The sequence below is a fragment of the Gopherus flavomarginatus genome, chromosome 9 (assembly GCF_025201925.1).
Source record: "Gopherus flavomarginatus isolate rGopFla2 chromosome 9, rGopFla2.mat.asm, whole genome shotgun sequence".
Taxonomy (NCBI): domain Eukaryota; kingdom Metazoa; phylum Chordata; order Testudines; family Testudinidae; genus Gopherus; species Gopherus flavomarginatus.
The window spans coordinates 57,069,282-57,095,618 of record NC_066625.1 but is presented as its reverse complement, the minus strand read 5'-3'; the positions used below and the strand labels follow the sequence as shown (position 1 = coordinate 57,095,618).

The 26,337-nt window shown below is 41.1% G+C and overlaps 1 protein-coding gene across 4 annotated transcripts in view; it reads left to right on the top strand.

The window, feature by feature from the left end:
• Positions 1-26,337, top strand: part of TMEM266 (transmembrane protein 266) — a 127,298-nt gene that overhangs the window by 84,407 nt on the left and 16,554 nt on the right. For all 4 annotated transcript variants that reach the window (XM_050967009.1, XM_050967010.1, XM_050967011.1 and 1 more), the window contains one exon: positions 11,494-11,680. In XM_050967009.1, coding sequence (XP_050822966.1) covers positions 11,494-11,680 — 187 coding nt within the window. The remainder of the gene's footprint in view (positions 1-11,493; positions 11,681-26,337) is intronic.

Sequence of the window (26,337 nt, the reverse complement as noted above, 5' to 3'; positions counted from 1 at the left end):
GTTTGCTGTCTTGAAAGTTTTTGTGTTCATGTTTTTTGAGCTAACTATGTAGATTTTGGACAGAAAAGTTCCAATAAAAAGAGGTTCCCCTATGATGGTAACATCTGGAAAAGACACATGCAAAGAGGAAAAAGCATTATTTTTAAGTTTCAAAGCATTGTATATATAGTGAGAGATTAAAAATATGGGGCAGATCCATAGCCAGAGTAAATTCCCACAGGTCCAGTGGAGATACAACAGTTTACACCAGCTGAGGATTTGCCCGGTAGGTAGGTAGATAGGTAGGGGTGTGTGTGTGTGTGTGTGTGTGTGTGTGTGTGAAGGGTCAGTTCTGAGCTGCTTATTCAGGCAAAACTCTCAGTGAATTCAGTGAGTTTTGCATGATTTAGGAGCTCAGGTTTACTCTAAAGATCTGGACAAGAGAGAAGCAGGCAGACTAAAACTTGAGTACTCTTCCTGAAGTTGATATTTTATGAGCAAGCTAGTGATTTGCATTGATTTACAAATTATTATAGGCGGGTCTGGTAGAACTGCCTGTAGTTAAGGCTGCCTGACACTATCCGTTGTAAGACCCGGTTTTCAGTTCTTATAATTTTGCCAGACATTAACCATAGGGACTGAAAATTTTCATTTCTGCTGTCTGCCTCAGGCTGAATTTTTCTGGAAAATTTCACCCAAAATGGTTCAGCTGTTTCTCAAAACAAGGTTAGGGGAAATGTGTTATTTTGCTCATGTTAAAAAAAAAACTTCTGCCCATGGGCCACATCCATCCCACTGGATCATCCTGCCCGGTCCCTGAGCTCTCGGCCAGGGAGGCTAGTCCTGGCCCCTCCCCCGCTGTCCCCCCTCCCCCACAGAGCCACGCCGCCGAACGGGCAATGCTCTGCGTGGCGGAGCTGCGCAATTCTGCCGAGCAGAGCGGCAGCGTGTCTGGCTCTGGCCAGCGTGGCAGCCAGACATGCTGCTCTGCATGCTCTGCTTGGCACGGTAAGTGGGCTGGGGCCGGGATGTTGTACAAGGGGCGGGGGTACCCCGGGGGGCAGACAGGGAGCAGGGGGCGGTTGAATGGGGCAGAGGTTCTGGGGGGGTGGTCAGGGGATGGGGAACAGTGGGGGTTGTATAGGCATGGGGTTCCAGGGAGCAGGGGTGTGGATGGAGTCGGGACAGTCAGGGGACTTGGAGCAGCGGGATTGGATAGGAGGTGGGGTCCCAGGGGGTGGTTAGGGGTGGGGGGTCCCAGCAGGGGCAGTTAGAGGATAAGGAGCTTGGGGGGGCGTTGGATGGGTCAAGGGTTCTGAGGGGGGTAGTTAAGAAGGCACAGCCTTCTCTACCCATCCCTCTATCCAGTTTTGCAACTCCAGTGTGGCCCTCGGGCCAAAAAGTTTGCTCATCCCTGCTCTGGTGTCCCTTGGCTTTGGAGCAAAAATTTCACATTTGGCAGGATGGTGGCCTGTATGTCAGGGATGTGCTTTTTGCCATCACTGTGAAAATCTGCCCAAATTTGACCAAGTTTTAAGCCTTTAAAAAACCACAGTTTATACATTATCCGTAAAGACTTGCGGGGGCTTTGCAGCTAAATTCCCTGAAGATTCCATCCATGCTGAGTACACTCCAGACCAGGTCTGAGCAGGACTTGCCCTGGAATTGTAACTCTGGGCTGCTGCAGGTTGAGTCCAGGCACCAGAACTGAGAGCAGAGAGACTCTCTCCCCTGTGGTCTCAATGCACCCTGTGCTAGATCCAGGCAATGTGGAGGAGGAAGCTGCCTGATTCAAATGCTGAGGGGACAAGAGAGAAACCTGGAGAGAGGGGCAAGGGGAGTAAATTGAGACCAGGGTCTTGGGGATGAGATGAGACTAAGACTGGAGGTGGCAGGAAAGTTGGAACATAGAAGTTGAGCTGGGGAGACTAGGACCAGCTGAGCAAGGAGACTTAGCCTTAGTCTACTCTACGGGATTAGGTCAAATTTATTCGCATTAGGTCAATTTAAAAATGACTGCGTCCACACAACCAGCTGTGTTCCGTCAACCTAAAAGGCTCTTAAAATCGACTTCTGTACTCCTCCCTGACAAGGGGAGTAGCGCTAAAATCGACCTTGCTGGGTCGAATTTGGGGTAGTGTGGGTGCAAGTTGACAGTATCGTCTTCCGGGAGCTATCCCAGAGTGCTCCATTGTGACCGCTCTGGACAGCACTTTGAACTCCAATGCACTAGCCAGGTACACAGGAAAAGCCCCGGGAACTTTTGAATTTCATTTCCTGTTTCGTCAGCATGGCAAATTCAGCAGCACAGGTGACCATGCAGTCCCCCCAGAATCGTAGAGCATAGAATGTTTCTACTCTCCTCCTATCATCTCCGTCCCTGAGGTTATTGCAGAGTAGAAGGCGAAAAAACCACACTTGTGATGACATTTTCTGAGCTCATGCAGTCCTCTCGCACTGATAGGGCACAGGAGGTATTCAGTGGCAGAGGCCAGGAAAGAATTAAGTGCGTGCGAAGAGCGGAGGCAGGATGCTATGCTGAAGCTAATGAGGGAGCAAACAGACATGATGAAGCATCTGTTGGGGAAGCAAATGGACATGATGAAGCGTCTCGTCTGTTGGAGCTGCAGGAAAGCCAACAAGTGCACAGATCCCTGCTGCATCCACCACCTACCCTCCTCCCCATGTTCCATAGCCTCCTCACCCAGATGCCCAAGAATGCGGCGGGGGAGGCTCCAGGCACCCAGCCACTCCACTGCAGAGGATGGCCCAAGCAACAGAAGGCTGTCATTCAAACAGTTTGATTTTTAATGTGGCTACAATAAGCAATGTGGCCTTGTCCTTCCCTCCTCCCCAACCCCTCTCAGGTTACCTTGTCCGTTATCTTTTTTTTTTTTTTAATTAATAAAGAAAGAATGCATGGTTTCAAAACAATAGTTACTTTATTTCGAAGTGGGGCGGGTGGTTGGCTTACAGGGAATTAAAATCAACAAAGGGGGCGGTTTTGTATCAAGGAGAAACACACACAACTGTCACACCGAAGCCTGGCCAGTCACAAAACTGGTTTTCAAAGCCTCTCTGATGCACAGCGTGCCTTGCTGTGCTCTTCTAATCGCCCTGGTGTCTGGCTGCTCAAAATCGGACGCCAGGCGATTTGCCTCAACCTCCCACCCCACCATAAACGGCTCCCCCTTATTCTCACAGATATTATGGAGCACGCAGCAAGCAGCAATAACAATGGTAATGTTGGTTGCACGGAAGTCTGACCAACAGCACCAGTGAGCTTTTAAATGTCCAAAGGCACATTCTACCACCATTCTGCACTTGCTCCGCCTATAGTTGAACTGCTCCTTACTACTGTCCAGGCTTCATGAACGGATCCCCCGAGCAGGAGAGCAGAGTTGTAGCGGAAGCTGTGGATGAGGATGGTAAGCAGTCCTACTGCACCATCTGCTGCTAGCAGCACCCACGAGGACCAGAACGGATCCCCCGAGCTCGTTGCTGGGGAACAGGAGAGCAGAGTTGCAGTGGAAGCAGTGGAGCCATACACCATGCCCTGAAGGTTGCTAGGAGCCGGGCAGGGAAGACGTTCCCAGAACCCCCGGCCAAACTACAAGTCAGATGAGGACGGTTAGCAGTCCTACTGCACCGTCTGCTGCGAAGGCAAGGAGCTGCTGCTGTGTAGCAGTGCCAGCTGCTGCAGTTGCTTCTGTGTCGAATGCTTGGAGGTCTGAGTAGGGCAAGGGTACCTCGGCGAAGGCAAAAGAGCAAGAGCCCTGGAACTGTTACATGTGTCAACCACAGAAATGCTATGAGGTGTTATGGTGCCAACCAGACTAGAATGTGTAGCTGCAAGACTTCTTCACCAGTGACAAAGGACAGGAATATGATGCACCTAAAATCTAAAAAGGCCCGCACATTTCCCAGAGTCACTATCCTTGATAACAGAACGTCAATGATTGCATTAGCTGCTTGGATCACAGCAGCCTGCATAGTAGACTTGCTCACAACAGCAGCGGTGACGGTGAGCTGAGCAGGCTCCAGGCTTGCCATGATATGGTGTCTGCATGGATAACCCAGGAAAAATGGTGCGAAACAATTGTCTGCCATTGCTTTCACAGAGGGAGGGGTGACTGACGACATGTACCCAAAACCACCTATGACAATGTTTTTGCCCCATCAGGCATTGGGAGCTTAACCCAGAATTCCATTGGGTGGCAGAGACTGCAGGGACTGTGGGATAGCTACCCACAGTGCACCACTCCATAAATCAATGCTAGCCACGTTAGTGAGGACGCACTCCGCCGACTTAATGCTCTTAGTGTGGACATACGCAATCGACTGTATATAATCGATTTCTAAAAATCAACTTCTATAAAATTGTCCTAATTTTGTAATGTAGACATACCATAAGACTGAAGATCAAGGGAGAAAGGAAACTGGGACAGCAAACTTCTGGGGTGAGAGGAAGGAGGTGGGGGAAGCAAAGAGAGACAGTGATTTTATAAATATGACATATTCTGTTTTAAAGAGAGTAAAATGGACAGATCACATTCTACGACTTTGCACATAACATAGTAAGTTGTGTGTACAATTTATCTTTTGTGAATGTGTTATAGAATAGATCATAGAGCAGATGTAACAGTGAGGTCAGTTTTTAAAAAATTAACAAACAGAAAATATACATCTAAATATTGACTTGCTCTTTTAATTACATTTATTTTTATGGGGGAAAGTTTGAAGGGGGAAAGGGAGATTGGCAGATGATCAGGTATCACATCTATAAAATACATATCCATTCTGGAATGATATAAGAGACATACATTTGCAAACATAAAAAACTCTTTCCAGATGTTGAATTTTGGCTGGTCATACCTTTGAAAGTCAGAATATATTTTATGAATTAAAGTACCATACACTACTATTTTGACCTTTTCGGTGTCCCACTGAAATTGTTTGAATTTCTGGTATTTTATTCAGTCCCCACTTGTTAGAAAAGCTACAATTAAAAGAGCGGGCAGTCAAGGTAGAAAGTATTAAAAATACTGACATGACATAACTGCATTAGAACTCACAGTAATAACTATTTATAAAATGGACTGGGTTAATCTATGCCCATTGTAATTTTGTAGTAAATATTATAACAAACACACAAAGTTACAAATTTTGTAGTAAATATTATAACAAACACACAAAGTGAAAACAGTTTTATTAGACTACCTTAAAATAAATGAATCCAAAGCTTTCATTAATGTGCAAATTCCAGTCAAGAAAGGTGTAGCTGTAACTTTGGTGTCAACTGTGAGGGAATTTCCATCCCACTACCAGTTCCAGTCATAGGTCATCAGTTTATTAACTTTCTTGCGTAACTTCCTGCTTAAGAATGATTCAGCTTATGATCCGACCAAGACTGAAAATACAGTCATATCACAAGAGCTGCTTTTCTGTCAAACCATGTAGCATTGGGTTTTTCATCATTATTAAAACCATAACTATGGAAGCTAAGACTATTTTTTTAACTTAGTAATTTGTAAAACAGCTGCTAGTTTAATGGCATGGCTATTTAACTGGTAAAATTACCTATCAGAGAAATAACTTATGTTATCCTTTTGCAATAACTTTAATTTATTTCTAACTACCAGTCATTTTCCTAGTGAATGGCAGGCAGCCAAGGTCATCCATGTTTCATTCTGACCATAAATCATTAGTTTGCAACTATCTCTTGATTTTTATTGTTACCAACAATGGCTAAACTTAATGGAAATAAACATTGGATTGTATCCCAGTGGCAGATGAGTTTTAGGGCAGGGCATTCTGTACAGACAGCACTAATAGAATTGAGCAAAATTAATGCTAGTGCATTAGACACGAGCTAGCTTCTGGCTAAAGTGTTCATTGATCTCTCCAAGGCTCTGTCAATCATACTCCGTTGCTGGACTGTTAAAAAGAAGTACCATATGATTCACTGCTAAATCTGTCCCATCTTGATTCTTATATGAGTGTTATACAACAATAGACAGGATGGATGGCACTCTTTATAAATCCAGTCAGATAATGGCAGATGTTCCATAGAGTTCCATATTGGTCTCTGTCATTTTATCTGTTTATAAATAATTACCTAGTGCATTGCATTAAGTTGGGATATGTATTGTAATGCACTCTAATTCTTACTCTTTTGTTTACAGCCAAAGCATCACTAATTGTGTTATAACAGCATGTACAACTAATTTTGCAAAGGGCAAGTTAGTTTAATTCTCCCAACAGTGTAATAATGAGCTTTACCTCCAAAATGTGCAATCTAGTTATTACTCTCTTTGTTAAATCCTTCAGAATGACTGGATAGTTTCAAAAGCCAATCAGAATTTGAAGGCAATTTCTCTTAAATCAGTGTAACTATCAACAAAATCACAGGCTTAAAAATATTAAGAATCTTGAGACATTTAATTTTCTGGCTTAGAATTTGCTCAGCCAATGACATAATTGTTCAGTTACTGTAAGCTGAAATGGTAAGAAATACTATGCCCAGTATCACACCAGAAAAAGAGTTCATAACAGAAGAAAGGAGTTGCCTAATCTCACAGAAAATAGCTTTAAACCCCTTTTCCTCAATAACGAAAGCACTAATGTTTCAGTCATGCACAACACATTGATTTTACACACCTCAGCACATATAAATATGAAACCCATCCTTACTATAACAAATAATATTTTAAATAATAGTGGAGATGTAACAAATTATCCACATTGAGTGAGTTTAAGATTGCCTAGAGTCCCTTTTACTGTTTCAAAAGGGGCATATGACTCAAGTCTTATGAAAGTTCCAGAGATACAGCTGATAAAAGTCCTGCAAGTTTTGACTCTCAGACAGTGGGACAACAAGATAGATTCTACCAGGCCTAGAACAAATTGTAATCTATTTTGTATTTTCTGAAGTTACTGGAAACGTGGTTCCTTTTAGATAAAAGTTTTTCTTAGATGGTAAGCTGTTTGGAGTGGGAACCATGTTTTCTAGTGTGGGATTTTTTTTGTTTGTTTTTCCCTCCTACACTTAGGACAATAGGAGCCTGTTCTTAATTGCGGCTTTTGGATTCTACCACAATATAACTAGTTAAAACAATAAGCTGGTTTTACAACATACTTAGTTAAAGCAAGCCCAAAAATTAAGACATTTTGGAAAGCTGTTGCAGACTCCATAAAGGAGATAACAGGGTGTCAACTGTCAGATAACCCCTTAGTATTTATATTAACTTGTCTTGAAAACACTGTATCTTATAAAAGCCATAAAAAATTGGTCACTCCTAGTTGTTGTTACAATTACTACAGCAAAGTAGTGGAATAGGAGTGACTGCCCTCTAAATCTATTGAGTGGTATCAAAAAGTATGGGAAATTCTGATTCTAGAATATTTATCCCATCAAGGTAAAGGTTTAGAGGGAAGAAGCGAAAAAGATAAGTTTCCAACAGATTTGTAAGTAATTTTGGAGTGTCCTGGAAGACAGTCATCACTCGCCATCATGCCTGATAGTTTGAGAACTTTCTTTGAAAATAAAGCAAGGGCGAAACCCCTTTAATAGTCAAACTCAAAATTAAGATAATAAAATAAGGCAGATAGATAGGAACCATCTCACTACTAGTCATAACCTTTATTTTCATTGGCTTGTTTATACTAGATAAACCTATTTTAATAAATCCTATAGCAGTGTCAGCATCTTAAACGTCTTATCTTAAGTATAAAGCACAACAAAAAATTAAGTTATGTATTCTCCCTAGATGAATAATTGGATGTAACTAATTTTAAAATGATCTTTTGCGTAAATCCCATTTGTGAGCTAAAATGATTAGAAGATGTCATGTCTCATCCTTTATTTTTCCCTAAATATTTTAATAAATATCCATTTGTTTTTCATAGTAGTATTAGTTTATAATATCACTAAACGGTGATTTTTCCCCTCCCTTTTTTTCAAACATGCTAATTTAAATTAATAGATTGTTTTTGTTTTGTAAACATTTTAAACTGAATTTCATATATCTTATTTACTGTTGTCAGTAATCAGTTTAAGAGTTTACATCTCAGTTGGCCAAACTGTATAGATTATCTTACATAAATAATGGACAAAGTGGGAGTGTCATGAAGATCATTAATACAACACACTCATTCTCCTGCCCTGGTGGTAGAAAAGCTGTAGTAGACAAATGGTAGCATTTTATGTCCACTTTCCACTGATGTGAATGACTGCACAAGTTTCATGGGAGTGATGAATGGGAAGTTAAATACTGACCGTACCAAATGCAGGGGGGCGGGGGAACCTACCTCAACTCTTTATAGCTGGGTGGGTTTCAGTAAGTGTGAGAGTCATCAGTATTTCTGCTATTAACTTCTACATGTCTGTGTACTGTTGCTCAACACACATGCATTCCATTGAAGTAAATAGAACTATGCTGATTTACACCTGCTAAGCATCTGGTCCTCTAAGTGCATTCCTTTAACAGCCACTCTGATCCTCCATGTTGGTCTTTAGCCCAGCTGAACCAGCATAGAAGTAAGAGTGAAAACAGGACAAACAACCAGATCATATTTGCAAAGAGCAATAAAAAAGGATTCAGATATTGTTGGGGAAGTGTATAAGGCCTGTGTATGCTTCTCATGCCTCAAAAACAGGGAAGGGAAACTTTCCACACTACCTGAGACATCAAGTACAGATTTCTGAGGCAGATAAAACTAGATGTTTTGCAGAAATACATAGGTGGACACTTTAGCAGGGCTGGCGATGTGGTGTGTGGTTTTGTCCTTTGGCCATAAGATGGCAGTAAAGCCACTTCTTTTATTTTACTTTATCAGCAATATTGCACTGTTCACCCGAATTACTGTTCTTCACTATCTTTGTGACTCCAGTTTCATTCACCAGTCAGAATATTTATCTTCCGCTAAGATATGAATTTTTCCAATTTACGTTATAAAGATTTGCTTTGAGGAAGTGGAATTGTCTAGTGATTAAAGCACAGAAGTGGGAGGCTGGAGATCTGGGTTCTATTTACATTTCTGCCACAGATTTGTTGTGTGACTTTGGGTCAGTTTCCGTACCTCAGTTTCCCCATGTTTACTTATTGTAAATAGTTTAATCTGTTTGCTTTCTGAAAGAGCTTAAATTAAAATTGGCTTTTGTTTTCCAGTCAGTCATGAACAAGACTGAAAGAAAGAGAACAGCAGAGCTATTATAAATGTTCCCCATAATCTGTTTCTCGCCTATGATTTGTGTGGTTTTTTTTAAAGATGAAATTTTGCGAGGTTTTATTTCATTATTTTAGTTCATGTTCTTCTAAAGATTCAGTATTGAAAGTTGAAATTCTCTGTTATCCACCTGCTCATTGTAGTATCTAAGCTGGAAAACAGAGGTCAGGGGATTGGTAATGAAATGTAAAATCTTTCTATAAATCTATCTATAAATTGTTGATTCATATCTGGACCAAACTGGCATTTACGAAAAGTCATTATCACCATCTGGCTTTTGAAGTAGGAAGCTATTGTGAAAGGAGTTGGTGGTCCCTGTCCTGTTCTTTCTTCGGCCATGTCTACACTTACAAGCTTACAGTGGCACAGCTGTACCGAAGCAGCTGTGCAACTGTAAGATTGCTCGTGTGGCTGCTGTATGCCAATGGGAGAGAGCTCTCCCATCGACGTCATAAACCCAGCTCAATGAGCAGCGATAGCTATGTTGGTGGGAGAATATCTCCTGCCAGTATAGCATTGTGCACACAAGCGCTTATGCCAGCAAAACTAATGTCACTCAAGGGTGTGTTTTTTCACACCCCTGAACGACAAAAGTTTTGCTGACATAAGTGCTAGTGTAGACATGGCTTTAGTTAATAGGTAGCCACAAAACCACTACTGTCAATATGCTTGTTGGAAGTTTCAGTGGAGAGCTCAAGGATTGACAGGGGATAGAGACTAAATGTCTCTCTCACTCCTTACATGTGTGTCTTACAGGCCAAGTGCCCCTCCCTGTACTGTGGGTTGAAGACTTCAGTCTCCAGGGCTACCAGTCTGGTATCTTTTTTTTAGTACATGGAAGCTGTTGTCCACTTTCCACTCAAGTAATACATGAATCTCAACCTGGAAGAGCCCTAGAGTGACCAGACAGCAAGTGTGAAAAATTGGGACAGAGGTGTGGGGTAATAGGAGCCTATATAAGAAAAAGACCCAAAAATCGGGACTGTCTCTATAAAATCGGGACATCCGGTCACCCTAGAACCCACTTCTCTCTATAGCTGACCACTAATCCAGTGTTCATACTAAATCAATGGAGACCATTGCTCTGATAGCCTGACAATCATGCTGAATCATGGCTTTTCAACAGAGGACTCAGTGGAATGTACACTACAGAATGAACTGAGTCCTGCCTTACATGGAATGAATTAGGACCACCACATGGGTAATCTGACAGCAAGATGGATTTGAGTCAGCATCTCAGAGAGGAAACCCAGAACCATATTCAATTAGCTAACATACCATTGCATGCAAGTTTTTAAGAACTAAGTTGCTAATTTCCCTTCAGTTATAGAAGTGTAGTGACAGGTGCATTGCACTGTGCACACCGTAAGACTGTCCTTTCGGCCTTGCAAAGTCTTTTCAGATCTTTTAGTTAAGAGGCACAACGCTGGAAATTTGAAATGCATTAACCTATCACTTCGCTAATTTTCTTTTTCCTCTCACTGTGTGTAATTAGAATTATATTGGTCACCACCATACGTCTCCATGTTTTGAAAGAGTTGCAGCCCAATGCATTCCTTCCTCAGAATTGTGGTGGCTTGGGTGTGGGGGTTGTAATGTAGAGGAAGGAGTGAAGAAATCCTCAGCCCTCAAATGAGGATTCAGAGGACCCCTCTTGTCCCTGCCAGGAGGGAGATTTCTTTCTTACATCACAGGAGGCATGTGTCTGTCAAACACAGGGCAATATACTGGTTCTGTCATTGAGATTGCTACTCTCTAGCTCTCTGCCTTTTGATCATTGTCACTTTTATTGTACACAGTGCCGCCCAGCATAGGATGTAACTTATTCAAAAATAATAGCAATAATGGATCAAATCCTGCCCCCTTCCCTGCAGTTCTAGAGGGCCTTGCCTGCAGCAGAACAGTTATGGTTCGGTTGTTAGAGGGAGGAGGTCCTTGGGTGTAGTGGGGAGAAACCCCTCCATGGAATTCATCAGTGCAAAGTCCAGATATTAGAGCTGTGTGTCAGTAACAGGAATCACCCTGAATGATGGTTGAAATGATATACAGTGAAACCTGTATTGGAGATCACATTTATTAGACAATTTTTTCTTTTAAGAAACTGCCCCAAAGTGTATCTCCAAGCTGAGTGAATACAATTTCCCCCAACCTTTCTTGGAAGACCATCAACATCCAGGCAATCAAACAACAGCTTGAGTGCTAATCTAAACTCTGCATATCTGGGGAATAATGATTTCCAGGTAGGGTTTACTTGTGTCACATCATTTTATGTTGTTTTTCCCATAGTTTGAAATTAGGCAGTTGAGAGCCCACCTAGCTCAGCAAGATCTGGACCTAGCTGCTGAGAGGGAGGCTGCACTGCAAGTACCCCACATGCTGAGCAAGCAGAGCAGCAATAGATATAAGGTAGTGGCAACTGGAGACTCCGATGATGAGGCCACTGAGAACATCACCGAGTTACGACCACCACGAGGTGAGTGCTATGTCTGGTGCCAATTGCTTCTGCTGTTACCTTACATGGAATTGTTGAATTCACTGATTATTCTCATTTTACAAGTGAATTGATTACATCCCTGGAGACTGCACTTACCCATTTGCAAGGAAGCCAGGTCTGCTTCAGAATGGCAGATGTTCTATTTGTGAACAAATTCCAGCCAGAGCCAATAAACTGACCCTGGAAGAAAATGACTGTGGTGCTCTCCTTCGTGGTTCTGATGCTTATATCTGACAAGCATTAAAGTGCAGCAGCCAAGTCAGAATTGGCAAAGAATTATTCGCTCAGTGATAAAAGCATGGAAAATAGGGAGGAACATTGGAAAACATTATCAGCCTTGGGGCCACCCACATTTCTGTGATTTGAAGCAGGCACAGGGCAGTTTTGAACTGAAGTCACATTTCACATCTGCTTGTCTGTTTGTGGAGCAACCTGGTCTCAAAGTATTTGTATTAATAGTCAAATAGTAATATTTACAGTGAAACACTCTTTATATGGATTTTTATAGTAACAAATTAAATATGTTGGGCCAGGTTTGTCCCTGATGTTATCAGCACTATTACATCAGGGATTTATTTGACCTATTGTGCTAATGAGCCCAATTTTTAAACATGGTCACCTAGGTTGAAGACCTTGTTTCTCCAAATGACCAGACATATATAAACATACACACATCCCTAATATGAACGTGTCCGATTTTAGTACCCAGGTGTGGAATTATGCACCCTCGCTTTGGCACCTAATTTTAAACATAAGCATCCATAGAAACCCTGCATCATCTGTAATATTCTGGGAGCTGTATAATATTCTGTGAACATTAACACTGGGTTAGCAAACAGTAAAAACAAAGACGTATTCAGTGTGGGGAAGTGGCAAATAGCTACACACCTAAACTAAGTCAGGAGCTTTATCTAGCCTTTGCTGTTGTACAGACTGTAGATGTTACCTTTTTCCTGATGTGAGCATGAATCTGGGAGACTAATACTCTGACCTTCACATTAGTATGACCCATAACCATGCACTATATATTGCTAATGAAAGAGCGTAATGCCATGTGTCAGCTTGCTGAAATGGAATAAATAATATGTTCACCAAAAGTGTAGGTGCCTTTTCATGACATGAGCTGTGAACGTACAATTCACAATGCACAGTTCTTGTTATATAAACAGGATCTTGTTCACATGGCACCTTCACCAAACATTCAAAGGCATAGAATGTGGCATTGTGATTGTTGGACCTGCGTCGGCTGTTAAATGTACCTCTAGCTCTTTTATCCCATTGTGTATTACAACAGTTGTATGGCCCTGGTTATAAAAAGAGATCTGTACCAATTTTTGGAAGTCAGTATATTGCTAAAGAGTGTTGATTTTCGTGAAGCAAGCGTATGAATATAAAGAGCTGATATAGGGCAATATACAATATAGGATCTAATAGAAGTATCTGTTCCATAACATTTCTACCACATGAGGATATAACCCACATAATGATGTTAAAGCTGATGAAACAAACTTTTCTACTCAATTTTTTTTTTTAATTTCAAAGTATTTGGGAGAATAGAATCATAAATTGTAAGACTGAAAGGGACCTCGAGAGGTCTTCCAGTCCAGTCCCCTGCACTCAAGGCAGGACTAACTATTATGTAGACAATCCCTGACAGGTGTTCGTCTAACCTACTCTTAAAAATCTCCAATGACAGAGATACAACAACTTCCATAAGTTTATTCCAGTGCTTAACTACCCTGACAGAAAGTTTTTCCTACTGTCTAACCTAAACCACCCTTGCTGCAATTTAAGCTCATTGCTTCTTGTCCTATCCTGAGAGGTTAAAGAGGACATTTTTCTCCCACCTCCTTGTAACAACCTTTTATATCTGAAAACTGTTATCATGTCTCCTCTCAGTCTTCTCTTCCTCAGACTAAACAAACCCAGTTTTTTCAATCTTCCTTTGTAGGTCATATTTTCTAGACCTTTAATCATTTTTGTTGCTCTTCTCTGGATTCTCTACAGTTTGTCCACATCTTTCCTGAAATGTGGCACCTAGAACTGAACACAATACTCCATTTGAAGTAAATCAGTTCGGAGTATAGTAGAACTATTTCTCATGTTTCACTTATAACACTCATGCTAATACATCCCGGAATGATGTTTGCTTTTTTTGCAACAATGTTGCAGTGTTGACTCATATTTAGCTTGTGATCCAGTATGACCCCCAGATCCCTTTCCGCAGTACTCCTTCCTAGGTAGTCATTTCCCATTTTGTACGTGTGCAACTGATTGTTCCTTCCTAAGCGGAGTACTTTTCATTTGTCCTTATTGAATTTCATCCTATTTACTTCAGACCATTTCTCCAGTTTATCCAGATCATTTTGAATTTTAATCCTATCCTAAGCACTTGCAACCCCTTCCAGCTTGGTATTGTCCGCAAACTTTATAAGTGTACTCTCTATGCCATTATCTAAATCATTAATGAAGATATTGAACAGAACCTGACCCCAAACTGATCCCTGTGGGACCTCACTTGATATGCCTTCCAGCATGACTGTGAACCACTGATAACTACTCTCTGGGAATAGTTTCCAACCAGTTATGCACCCCCTTATAGTAGCTCCATCTAAGTTGCATTTTCCTAGTTCATTTATTACAAGGTCATGTGAGACAGTATCAAAAGCCTTACTAAAGTTAACATATACTACATCTACTGCTTCCCCTTCCCCCCGATCCACAAGGCTTATTACCCTATGAAATAAAGCTATTGGGTTTATATTGATTTGTTCTTGACAAATCCATGCTGACTGTTACTTATCACCTTATTATCTTCTGTGTGTTTAATTTCTCAATTTTTTGCTCCATTATCTTTCCGGGTACTGAAGTTAAGCTGACTGGTCTGTAATTCACCGGCTTGTCCTTTATTCCCCTTTTCATAGATTGGCACTATATTTGCCCTTTTCCAGTCCTCTGGAATCTCTCCCGTCTTCCATGACTTTTTGAAGATAATCGTTAATGGCTCAGATATCTGTCAGCTCTTTGAGTATTCTGGGATGTATTTCATCAGGTCCTGGTGGCTTGAAGTCATCTAACTTGTCTAAGTAATTTTTAACTTGTTCTTTTTCTATTTTAGCCTCCGATCCTACCTCATTTTCACTGGCATTCATTAAGTTAGAAGTCCAATCGCTACTAAACATTTTGGTGAAAATTGAAACAAAAAAGTCATTTAGCATTTCTGCCATTTCCACATTTTCTGTTATTGTTTTCCTCCCTCACTGAGTAATGGGCCTACCCTGTCTTTGGTCTTCCTCTTGGTTCTAATGTATTTGTAGAATGTTTTCTTTAAACTCTTTATTTCTCTAGCTAATTTAATCTCATTTTGTGCATTGGCCTTTCTAATTTTGTACCTACATACTTGTGTTGTTTGTTTATAGTCATCCTTTGTAATTTGACCTAGTTTCCACTTTTTGTGGGACTCTTTTTTGAGTTTCAGGTCATTGAAGATCTCCTAATTAAGCCAGGGTAGTCTCTTACCATACTTCCTATCTTTCTTACACAGTGAGACCGTTTGCTCTTGTGCCCTTAATAATGTTTCTTTGAAAAACTGCCAACTCTCTTGAACTGTTTTTCCCCTTAGATTCCATTTGCTATAGTCTGCATTCTTGAAATCTATTAACTTTATTGTGAATATATGGACATCAATTGCTTATACTAGTTCCAATCTCTTTTCTTCTTTCTCCATGTGCTTTTTAGACCCCCTCTGGCATTTTGCCTGATAATTTTAGTGGGATGGTCGCTAACTCTAGAATGGAGAATTGCAATATTAATCCATTTCAATTAGAACTCTTCTTTCAGTCAAATACACAGAATTCAGTATGCATAGGGTTTTAACTTAAAGGCCCAAAAGAGCTCCCAAAACTTGTCAGATAATTCCCTGTTCTTTGCTAAATATTAAATTAGTAACAATGAACCAAGTTAAATATTTTGGCATTGTGGTTTTTGTTCTTTCTTTTTACTAATTTGCAGTTATGATCACAATTTATCTATATGTCACCCACCCAAATCAATGGGTGGGATAAATTGATCGGAATAGCAGTGAAAGGGGCACAGTCCCAGTGGCAGAGGAGGGAAACATTTGCCAGGGGACAATAGGTATCTCCTTACCCTGGGAGTCTCTGGCACCCATTGGCCAGCAGAAGGGAGAGGGGTGCTGATTGACCAGCATTCCACAGCTCCTAGGATTTAACTCAGCACAGGGACCATGTGGAGCCTCTTTGAGCTCCGTTTCAGCAGCCCACCTTATCCACCAGAACTAGGAATGGGAACCGAGCCTGACAGATGCTTTGGGTCTAGCTGATTGCCTGTTTAGGAGGTCAGGAAGGATTTTTTTCTCCCATGGGCCAGTTGTGGAGGACCATGGAGTTTTTTGCCTTCCTCACAACACCTTCGAGCCACAGTGGGTTAAGTATGAATGTGCATAGTACCGAACTGTTGGTGTTTATATGTCGCAACTTGCAGCCATTTTCCAGTACGGTTAAGAGAATAAAATGAATGATTCCCAGACGTCAGAGAACTGGGATTTTGGTGATGGGCCTTGATTTCATGTGATAGGGTCAGACCTTGTAGCCGTCGTGGGCTGAGGTTCCCACCCTGCTGTCTCCCCTCATGAGAGGAAGGGTGCTGGAGTAAGAGAATGCTGAGTCCTTGAGGATAGGCTGAGGAGAGCCTACCCCACATTATGGGTTATATGGTAATGAGTCCTGTAACCCCTGCATTGTAACTAATTAAATGTCTAATATAGGAGAATATGGGTGATGGGCAGGTAGCACCCCTCTCTAATGTTAAAGTTTAATAAAAAGTTGTGGCCTGCCACTTAATTCCATGCCTGGATCTGTCCTTGTTTTGCTGCTGTGTCTACATCAATAACTATTTGAGCTTTCAAATTGTATTTAGAAAAAGCAGAAAGTGGATTGTTGTATGCTGCCCCATAAATGCATTTCCTCCTTTTTGTCAAATTTCAGAGGTTTCCCCAGGATGATACTTTATAATTTATGCATATATTCCTTGAGGGTTACATTTGGAATTGAAGAAAGTTATGCATTGTATAAATACAATTGCTTAAATTATAGTGACGTCAAATAGATTTCAATATGTCTTATAGATATTAATGCTTGTTACTGAAACCTTGAAAACATACATTTAGCAAATAATAAAAACGATTACTACTTTACATTTTCTATTCCTGAATATCATACTGTTATGTTAGAATTAAGTGGTCATGCTGGAAATCTAGAATTAATCTCTGATGTCAAGGGAATCAACTGAAAATGTAAAGGAAAGATTTTCATTATGAATCCTATATTGTGTACAAAAAACGATGTTAAATTAACATTTCAAATATTTGACTTTGTAACCTAAAGTTGGAAACACCATTTTTGAGGTGCACTGAATGAAGCAGGGGTCCTATGGAAAAATAGTGTGTGATTATGTAATTAAAAACTATGTCATAAGCATACACACAAGGGGGCCAATTTAAGGTTGCACACACAATGGTAAATCTGCCATTTTCTACCTTTCAAGTGCTAAACTTTGCAAGCTTAAATATTATTATTTTAATGTCATTTTTATAGATTTAATTTTCTATATTATTTTTTAAAAAGAAAGAGGTTAAACCAAATCCTGTTATGCACAAATGTAACAACTCTCCTCCAATCATGCATCATCAACAAGATTTGAATCCTGAACCTTCAGTGTTGCTGCACAAATTACTGTGTTAGCTGGCAGCTGGAGAAGGCTGTTATTCCAAAGAGGATGGGTAGGCCACTGGGACCATATACCCATCCAGGTGTGTCTGTAGAGAACCCAGCCCAATCCTTCTCCCCTTCCTCACAACTGCTCCAGTATCTCCCAGGCATTCCCAGTATAATCTGTGCTGCTACTGTTGTTGCTTCTGTGTCGGTTATTGTTTTGGCATGCTGCCAAAATTTTCCTGAGATGTGCAATAGCAATTTCTATAGAACAGATCTCAGCAAAATTTGAATGTTATTTCTTGGGACAAAGAAAGGGCATTTCAATAGCCCAAAGTGCTACTGCAGCTGGGGCATTCTATCTGTCTAGCAGGGGCAGGGAAATCCAGTTAGTCCCAGATCCCTTGTTTTTCCCACACATACCAGTAAGCCTGCCTACATACTAGGGCAGATGATGAACACATACTTTCCATTCTTGCCCCATCTTGGCCCCCAAAACTGCACTGATTCTGCTGAATGCAGGGCCTTCCACAGCCCTTACTTTGTCCTGCAGAAAGCCCACAGTTTTTTTCTATACATGATTGTGCTACTTTGACCCCAGGATTGTGTGTTGCAAACTGCCCTGCAAGTCAACCAGTCTTACGAATCATTTTATCTACATCTTCTCCCAACTGTGCCCCTCTTAATTAAATTCTCTATCTTGTCAAAACCACTTCTGATCAGAATAATATATTTGAGTGATTCATATCATGGCATCTAGGAACTATGAAGAATACATGGTAATGCCTATAGCAGCTAAGGTAGGGAATGGCATGAATAATACACGACTATGACAAACCTGTTTTTGTGGACCTCTCAAGATCTTTCCAGGTTTGGATAGCCCTGAATTGTGTCAAACCAATGGGCTTTAGCTGGCTAAAGAACTTAGTGCATGGGAAAACGGGGTATTCCTGCCAAAGCTAATCTTATTTCCCTTGTTCATAGGGAACAATGGAAACATTCAGTATCAACTACTTTACCATGTGGTGTTACAGAATAAAAAAGCATTCAGACTTCTGCTCATTTCCCTGCATGTGAGTTTTATGAGACAGTGCATAAGTTAAAGCTCCTCGGGGGCAGCTCTAGCGTGCACTGTGGTATTTACACTGGATTTTGTGTAACCATTTTCAGCAGCATTCAATAAAATAAGTCAGGTAACCCTGCATCACATGTTACACACAGCACCTCAGAGACATAGACTTCCTCAAAGACATACATACACCAGGAGAATACTTTCTGCACTGGCAACTCATGTAGCTTTCAATGTACATTTTCAAACTGGTTTTGTTATTGCACAACTGTTTTTTGCCTTCCTTTGTTTCTAAAGTGAAGTAATTGCTGGTGGCATTGAGGAGAGTGAAGTGCTCTGTCCATACCATACCATGAAAGTGTTCCAAAATGGCCCTGTCAACATGCCTCATGCTTGTCACCTCTGTGAGGTGACAGTCTTGTTCGGCCTCCATAGCAGAATAATTCTTATGCTAAGCCTGTGAATAACAGGCCTATTGTTTAATTGGCATGTTTTAGTCTCTGCAAGGTACGCCACTTCCGAGAATTCTACTGTGGGTAGGAATAGCTGTGTGGAGTGTACTAATGTTGAATATCTTTCTGGGCCAGTTTGGCCAAGAGATGCAGGAAACATTTCCTCTTAAACTTGTCCTGAGTGTAGACTTTATGTGCTGGAAAGATTTTTACTAGATCTCTAAAGCAGACAACTATGGAGGCTAAAAAATTTACCTTAACACACCATCAATAGGGTTCCCTTATCAATGACAATGGAGGATGACTATCAACAGATGAGTTCATACTAATAATATGAGCACCAGGGTAAGGAGCTAGGAATTCCAGAGTTCAGCTCTGACATTACCAGTCTCCATGAATAACGCATTTTCTCCTAATGCAAAATTTGGATAATAATACTTACCTATTTTACAGGAATGTTGTGAGAATTAACAGGTTGGTTTGTAAAGAGTTGAGGAAGAAAACTGCTACATATAAATGCTAAGTGGTGCTGGTAAGTCATTTTTAGGAATCACATGAACATTCTTTGCATAATAGTGAAAGGAATCTTCTAGATGTTACCCTCTCTCCTCTCTTCCTCCCAGAAAAAGATCAGTGATGCAATAGCAAAACTTATTCTCACTGTTCATCTCTAGATTACAAAGGAAGTTTTTCCTGTCAAGTTCTTGACTCACACAATATGTAGCTAGTCATGGTCAGAATAACATCTATTCCTTTTCTGTTTAGATTTGCTCCAGCACAAATCATTTTTAAAGCTTGAGATACAAAGTTCCATGTTTCAGGGAATGTCAAGTTCACAGGGCCCCATATAGTCATTAATACTTCCTTCCAAAATTTATTATTCTTTAATCTGTCCCATAATATGTGAATTACAGTCCCTGGTGGAAATTCCACATTTTTCTGCATATATCATTTCAGTCTTTGAAATTCTACAATACTGACATAGTTTTTAAATTAATACACAGACCTAGGCCAGGAGAAGAGAAGCCCAACTGTGTTGCTTTGCATTGCAGAAGGGTTATTTTAGATATTCTGAGACAAATTTCCATTTTTATGAGGTTGGCAATGAAGTTTTACCTTTGGGGAAAAGGTAATACTGCTGCAATTTATGAGCATGTTTAGTGAAAACGAACGCATGCTGTACCCATTCGTACCCATATTTATGTACGTCTTTATCAAAGCAAGTAAAGAAAATGGCATTTAGTGGATATGAAAAATTCCAGTGCTTTCTAGGGGCTCCATTAGGATTATTCTCAAGCAGGCAGAAAAGTTAAAGCATTACAGTGGAAATGGATTTTACTAATTGTTGCTGATAATGGTAATTCAGTTATATGAATCAAACCTGGTTTTCAAATAGCCAGTTCCCTTTGGTACTTGTATGTTTGTTTGTCTGTCCCCATGCATGCTACTTGATGGGAGCTTTCTTTGCAATTACTTACATGTTTTTTTTAAAAGCCAGGAAAGATGTATACACCTTTTGAGCTGACTGTTAGACCTAATAATATCTTGATTGCACTGCACTAACACACTAAAATGCCTTGTTAGACCTCACTCTGTCCATGCAAGACTGGGAATTTGACTTTTCTGTATGTGTCTGATTTAGAAGACACAGTGTTTCATGAATCCTCATGCAGTGACCTCTCACAAGAGTGGATGGGGCCATCCAAATCAGTCCTTAAAACAGAACCTCCATGCATATAGTGTGTAGTTATTGAAGTGTGTATTAACAATATAGAGAGGAAGACACACTTTGCATTTCGAGAACCAGTGAACATTTAACTATCTGTACAAAGTTAAACCTCCTTGCCTCAAGTCTGTGGCTGCTTTGCATGTGTGTAGTAGACAGGTAAAGTTATACCGTGAGGGAATTTAAGTTCAAACAAAGATTCTGTAGTCATAGGGTCTTATTTACAGAGCTAATGAGCACCCACAAAGCCAACTGAAATAAAAGAGAACTTCAGACAAAGAGTAGCCTGTAGTCCAGTGTAGAAGAATAGAGGGTGAAATTTTCAGAAGTGACTGAGAAGAACAGGTCCCACTGAAAATCATTTTAAGAATTGAAATCCAGTGGGACTTGTGCTCCTAAGTCATATGGGGTACGTCTACAATGCAAAGAGAAACCTGGGGTGCCGAGTCTCAGAGCCTGGGTCAATTGATTTGGGCTCATGGGACTTGGGCTGAAAGGCTAAAAATAGCAGTGAAAACATTCCCAATGAAGACCCTTTTCACTCCCCAGGTTTCAGAGCCTGGGCTCCATGTCTGCACTGCTGTTTTTTGAGTCTGAAGTGTAGACACACCTTTGGGCACTTTTGAGAACCCCAGTCCTAACAAAAAGCTCAGAACTTAGGTCAGTGACTGGTGGTGTTGACATAACACAGCAAACACTGGTTTTCTGAATCAAAGTATATTTTTTATTTTTAAATTCTTAAAATATTCTTATCACAGATGTCACTGGGCATCTTGACCTCATTTAGAGCGGACTCCAATAACACATTGATTAAATCAACACACAGGTGATTTATCAGCGAAAACTGGGGCCAAAGTCACCCTTGAAGTCACCTGCTGTCATTTTTAGAGGTTTTTCTGCTACAGCAATATATGCTAATAAAGGAAGAGGCAGTGTGACTCAGGATTTCCCAAACCAACAACCCTTCTATGTCTCAGGTGTATTTTTGATTGTGAATCATACTGATTCTCTTGTCTCCTGTGGCTATTAACGTTGACATTTCTGTCAAGATGGTTGGAGCACATCCTCCCAAATTCTCACATGCACAGCCAGTCTTTGCAGCAACTGGATATCCATGTGAATGGAAAAGCCTTGTGAACATTACAGCTGTCACTAATGTGAGAATCTGCTGTTGCATAGAAAACAGAAGGAAGTCTCCCCTGGAGATTGTCAGCCACCCACCCTTGTTCCATTGACAGGTATGTTCCATGTCACTAGAGTGAAAGAGGGATGTGGTGGAGGCACCAAGGTAGGGACTGTGAAATTCCACTCAGGTCATCTTGTTTAAACCCATTAGGATGAACAGTCCAGCACAGAGGAGAGGACGTTGACATGACCCTATTGATGTTTGGCTGTAGGTGACTTCATAATAAATTGATGACAGCAACATTTGTTTGGAAATGGGGTCAGTTCCAGAGTTTGGGAAAAGTGGGAATTCAGATGGGTATGATCAGAAAGTTCTGAAGTACCAAAGGTGAATTGTAAATAAGTAGGTCAATATCAGATTATTTGCATTTCTAAAGTGCCATTAGCGTAGTTTGTAGGCACTCTGCATAAGTTTGTTTAGTGCATAGAAGGTGGAATTTTCTGAAGTGCTCAATGTTGGCCCAAATCTGCTCCCACTGAAGTCAGCAGTAAAACTCCTGTTGTCTTCAATGGGAACAGAATTAGATCAACACTGAGCACTTTTGAAAAATCCTACCTGTAAAGCCCCCTAAATGCAAGCCCTTCTTCTGAACAGCTTCTTGTCAGAAGGGTCACATTCCTAGTGGGATCATACTCTTCCCTAAAGAAAACGCATGCATGAAAAGATGGGTGTTGCACCATGTCCTGCAGATTATACAACTGATTCATCCCAGTGGAAAGATGTTTCATAGCCAAGGACCTACCACAAAGAAAGTTCTGCCCCCAGATACTCATGAAGGATAGTCTGTGCTCTGTCCCCTGAAGTCCTTGTTGACCACAGCTGTTCTTCTGAGTCACAGAATGAGTGGCAAAGAGAGGTAGGTGGGACCTAAATACTGTTTGTAGGTGAGGACCAGGACCTTAAACTAGAGAGGCAACGATTTTAAAGTGTGAAGCACCAGTGTGTCATGGGAGAATGAAGCATATGAAGCTGCAGTGTCTTTGGGGAAACTCACTTTTGTGGGTTGTCGGTGTGATCTCAAAAAGCCATGTTATACCAAAAGCTTTATTTTACATTGTGTATGCACTTTGGTACATATCAATCTGCTTCCTTACTATATGGCTGCATCATACTAATCCTCTTTTCTGTTTGCATGTGAACTCAAGTTGAGGATTGCTGGGAGCACTGCTGGCCAAAGACAGAGTAGCACAATGCTTCTCACAGATCTTAACTTTAAAAATACACAGGCAAGCAGGGAAGCCCCTGTGAAAACTGAGGCTTGGTTATATAACCCTATGATCCACATGAATTAATTGTCACATGACAAGCAGTGTGGCTCTGAATGTGGGCATTCTTATTTAAGGAGCCTTTTCTAAGACAGAAACATTAATGTGTAGCTCCTACTCCTTCTTTATTCTTTTAGCCCTGAGCTGCTGTCTTACCATTAACGTCATGGCAAATCCCAAAGGGACATAGATTGAACACCACACATATCAATCTTCAGCTAGTTTTTTTAAGACAGTCTGGCTGGATGTTCAGTCTGTGTCCATCGTTAGCAATCTTATCCCACTGAACCTTTCAGCACTCACATGATTGCTGGCTATGTAGTAGCATTCCTTGGTAAACACGCTTTGTAATTTGCTGTTCTTCCATTCTAATAACATGTCTGTATCAAGAAAGCTGCCAAAACTGAACCAGTGCTGATGGGAGGGCAGTTGCTGGTTTCAGCTACAAATATCCTCATTGGTGATCTGATCCAGCCACTTAATATGGAGGAGCTAGTGAAGATGACGAAAATAAAAAACATCAATCCACCACTCTTCAGCCTTCCTCAGCCCCTGCCTTTCGCTGACACACAATAAAGTTGGTATAACTGTGGCTGGGTCGATCCGCAGTGTCGTAGCAATCTTAACGTCATAACATCTCCACAGAGGCCACTGAAGGGCCTACATCTTTTGAGCATCCTACACCACTGTTTGGGATGCTTCCCAAGTTTTTGACAGTTGCCATCTTTTCAGTGTCCCGTTTGATCAGGTTAATACTGAGTGGGTTGTAATCTGGAGTTGCATCTGCTTGATGGTAAAGGCCATGGAAATAGTTTTATCCACATTAATAACCAGACAAATTCGTGCTGCTTTTCCACCAACCAGATCAGCCATCAGCTGCAACCATTCACTGAACTGAGCCAACAAGACAACATCCAAGTTGCCAGACAGCCTTCCATTTTGAACTGCTTATTGCCCACAAAGTCTTCGAGACTGTCATCTGATGAGGAATGGCTTTGTTTGTCATCAGTTCTTTTGCTGCCAGCTCAGTGCTGGGGCCTCAGCCCTTCAAACATCAACCATGGATCAGTGAGCCACTGTCTAGTCTCATATTAAAGCAATTAGCTATAATGGAACCTGGAATTTTGAATATGGTTATATTATCCAGAGAGACTGCTAATGTAGATAGTAAAAGATAACCAAAATCATGAGACAATAATGAAGTTAAGCCATCTCTAATCAGAGCTGATGTACCAGTGACAACCCTGTATTAAAATAATAGGCAGAATTGTACTGGAAAAGCACAGAAATCTGCTTTTGGAGCTCCAGTTCGAATATATACAGTGATGTTTGTTACCGCTTTGAATTTACTTTTGAAATCGTTTTTAGTTGTCAGGTTTCAAATTTAACAAGTCCCCGTCCTAATGTGACAAGGAACATACTGAACAATGGCTCAACAGCCTTTGTTGCTGTACTTGTGTATTCATTTTCCTCTCTTTATTGTGGTTTTCCTTTCCATAGGTTTCTAAATGCTATTGGTACTCAAGGGGAAAGATACCAGTGATGGAGCTGCAAGATCTCATTCTTAAGAAACCACAGAATAAAGATTGTGTCAGTGTGTCTGTATAGTGAGAGGTAATAATGTTGTATCACTCCACTCTAAAGACTCATGACCTCACAGAGATTCTGCTGCTGAAGAAAGAATAATTCCACGGTCTAGGAAATTCAACTCCAATAGACAGAAGTCAGCAGAATCATTGACAATAAAAAGATGAAATAAAATGCTTTAATAATAAAATATTTCCAAGTAACATGAAGAAGCTTTTTTTAGAAAAAAGACTCAACCATAAAGATGTACAAATGGTATTTATTGTGTGCAGAGGTTTTGCAGATTCATACACTGGGATCATTGATGAAACAATTGTTACAGTCACTATGGAGGGATTAGAGGACTAGAAGAGGAATCTGCCTTGATGGACAGAATGGCATTTATGTTCCACCAAATTTATGATATTTTTATAGGTTCAGGAGAGAGAGAGAGAGATTACATTGTCATCTCATGGGTTGGAAGGGACTTTACTCCAAATAGTTTATTATTCCCAGGAAATTTTCAGTTTATGTTCTATATTTTTACAGGGGGAAAAAAGGCAGACTATTTGAAACTGTTCATCAGAAACTTACCAGTTGCTGTGTGAAGGTTCCTGACCAGGAGCCCCACATTTTTCAAAGGCAAGATTTTGGATAGCAGGCTAAAGTGCTAGCTCCATCCCCCCTGAAGAGAATGGATGGGCCTAGCTTTATAATGCACACAGCAGCTCAAGCAGCTGACCCACGGAAAATGGTTGACTTTAAATTCAGGGAAGAAGGTTATTTCAGTTTTCATAAGAGAGAGGCTATTAACGCCAGTGTCCTGGCTAAACCACAGTTTGGATAATTGCCTTCCTTCCTAATGAAATTCCCACTCTAATCTTAGGGTATGTCTGCACTACAAAATTAGGATGAATTTATAGAAGTCAGTTTTTCAGAAATCATTTTTATACAGTCGACTGTGTGTGTCCCCACAAAAAATGCTCTAAGTGCATTAAGTCGGCGGACTGCGTCCACAGTACTGAGGCTAGTGTCAACTTCCAGAGCGTTGCACTGTGGGTAGCTGTGAGTAGCTATCCCACAGTTCCCGTGGTCTCCGCTGCCCATTGGGATTCTGGGTTCAGACCCTAATGCCTGATGAGGCAAAAACAGTGTCGTGGGTGGTTCTGGGTAAATGTCATCAGGTCCCCTCTCCTTCCCTCCCTCCGTGAAAGCAATGGCAGACAATCATTTTGCGCCTTTTTTCCTGGATTACCTGTGCAGACGCCATACCACGGCAAGCATGGAACCCACACAGCTAACCATCACCGTAACTCTCCTGGGTGCTGGCAGATGTGAGACTGCATTGCTACACAGCAGGAGCTCATTGCCTTTTGGCAGCAGACGGTGCGTTACGACTGGTAGCCGTCTTTGTCATATTCCTGGGTGCTCTTTTAACCGATCTTGGTGAGGTCAGTCACGGGCGCCTGGGCAGACTCCTGCTGAACACCCAGGAGACGACAATGGCTAGCAGTCGTAATGCAGCATCTTCTGCTGAGCACCCAGGAGCTGACAACGGCTAGCAGTCAAACTGCACCGTCTGCTGCCACCCTAAAGATGTAAAAGATAAATGGAATGGATCAAAACAAGAAATAGACCCA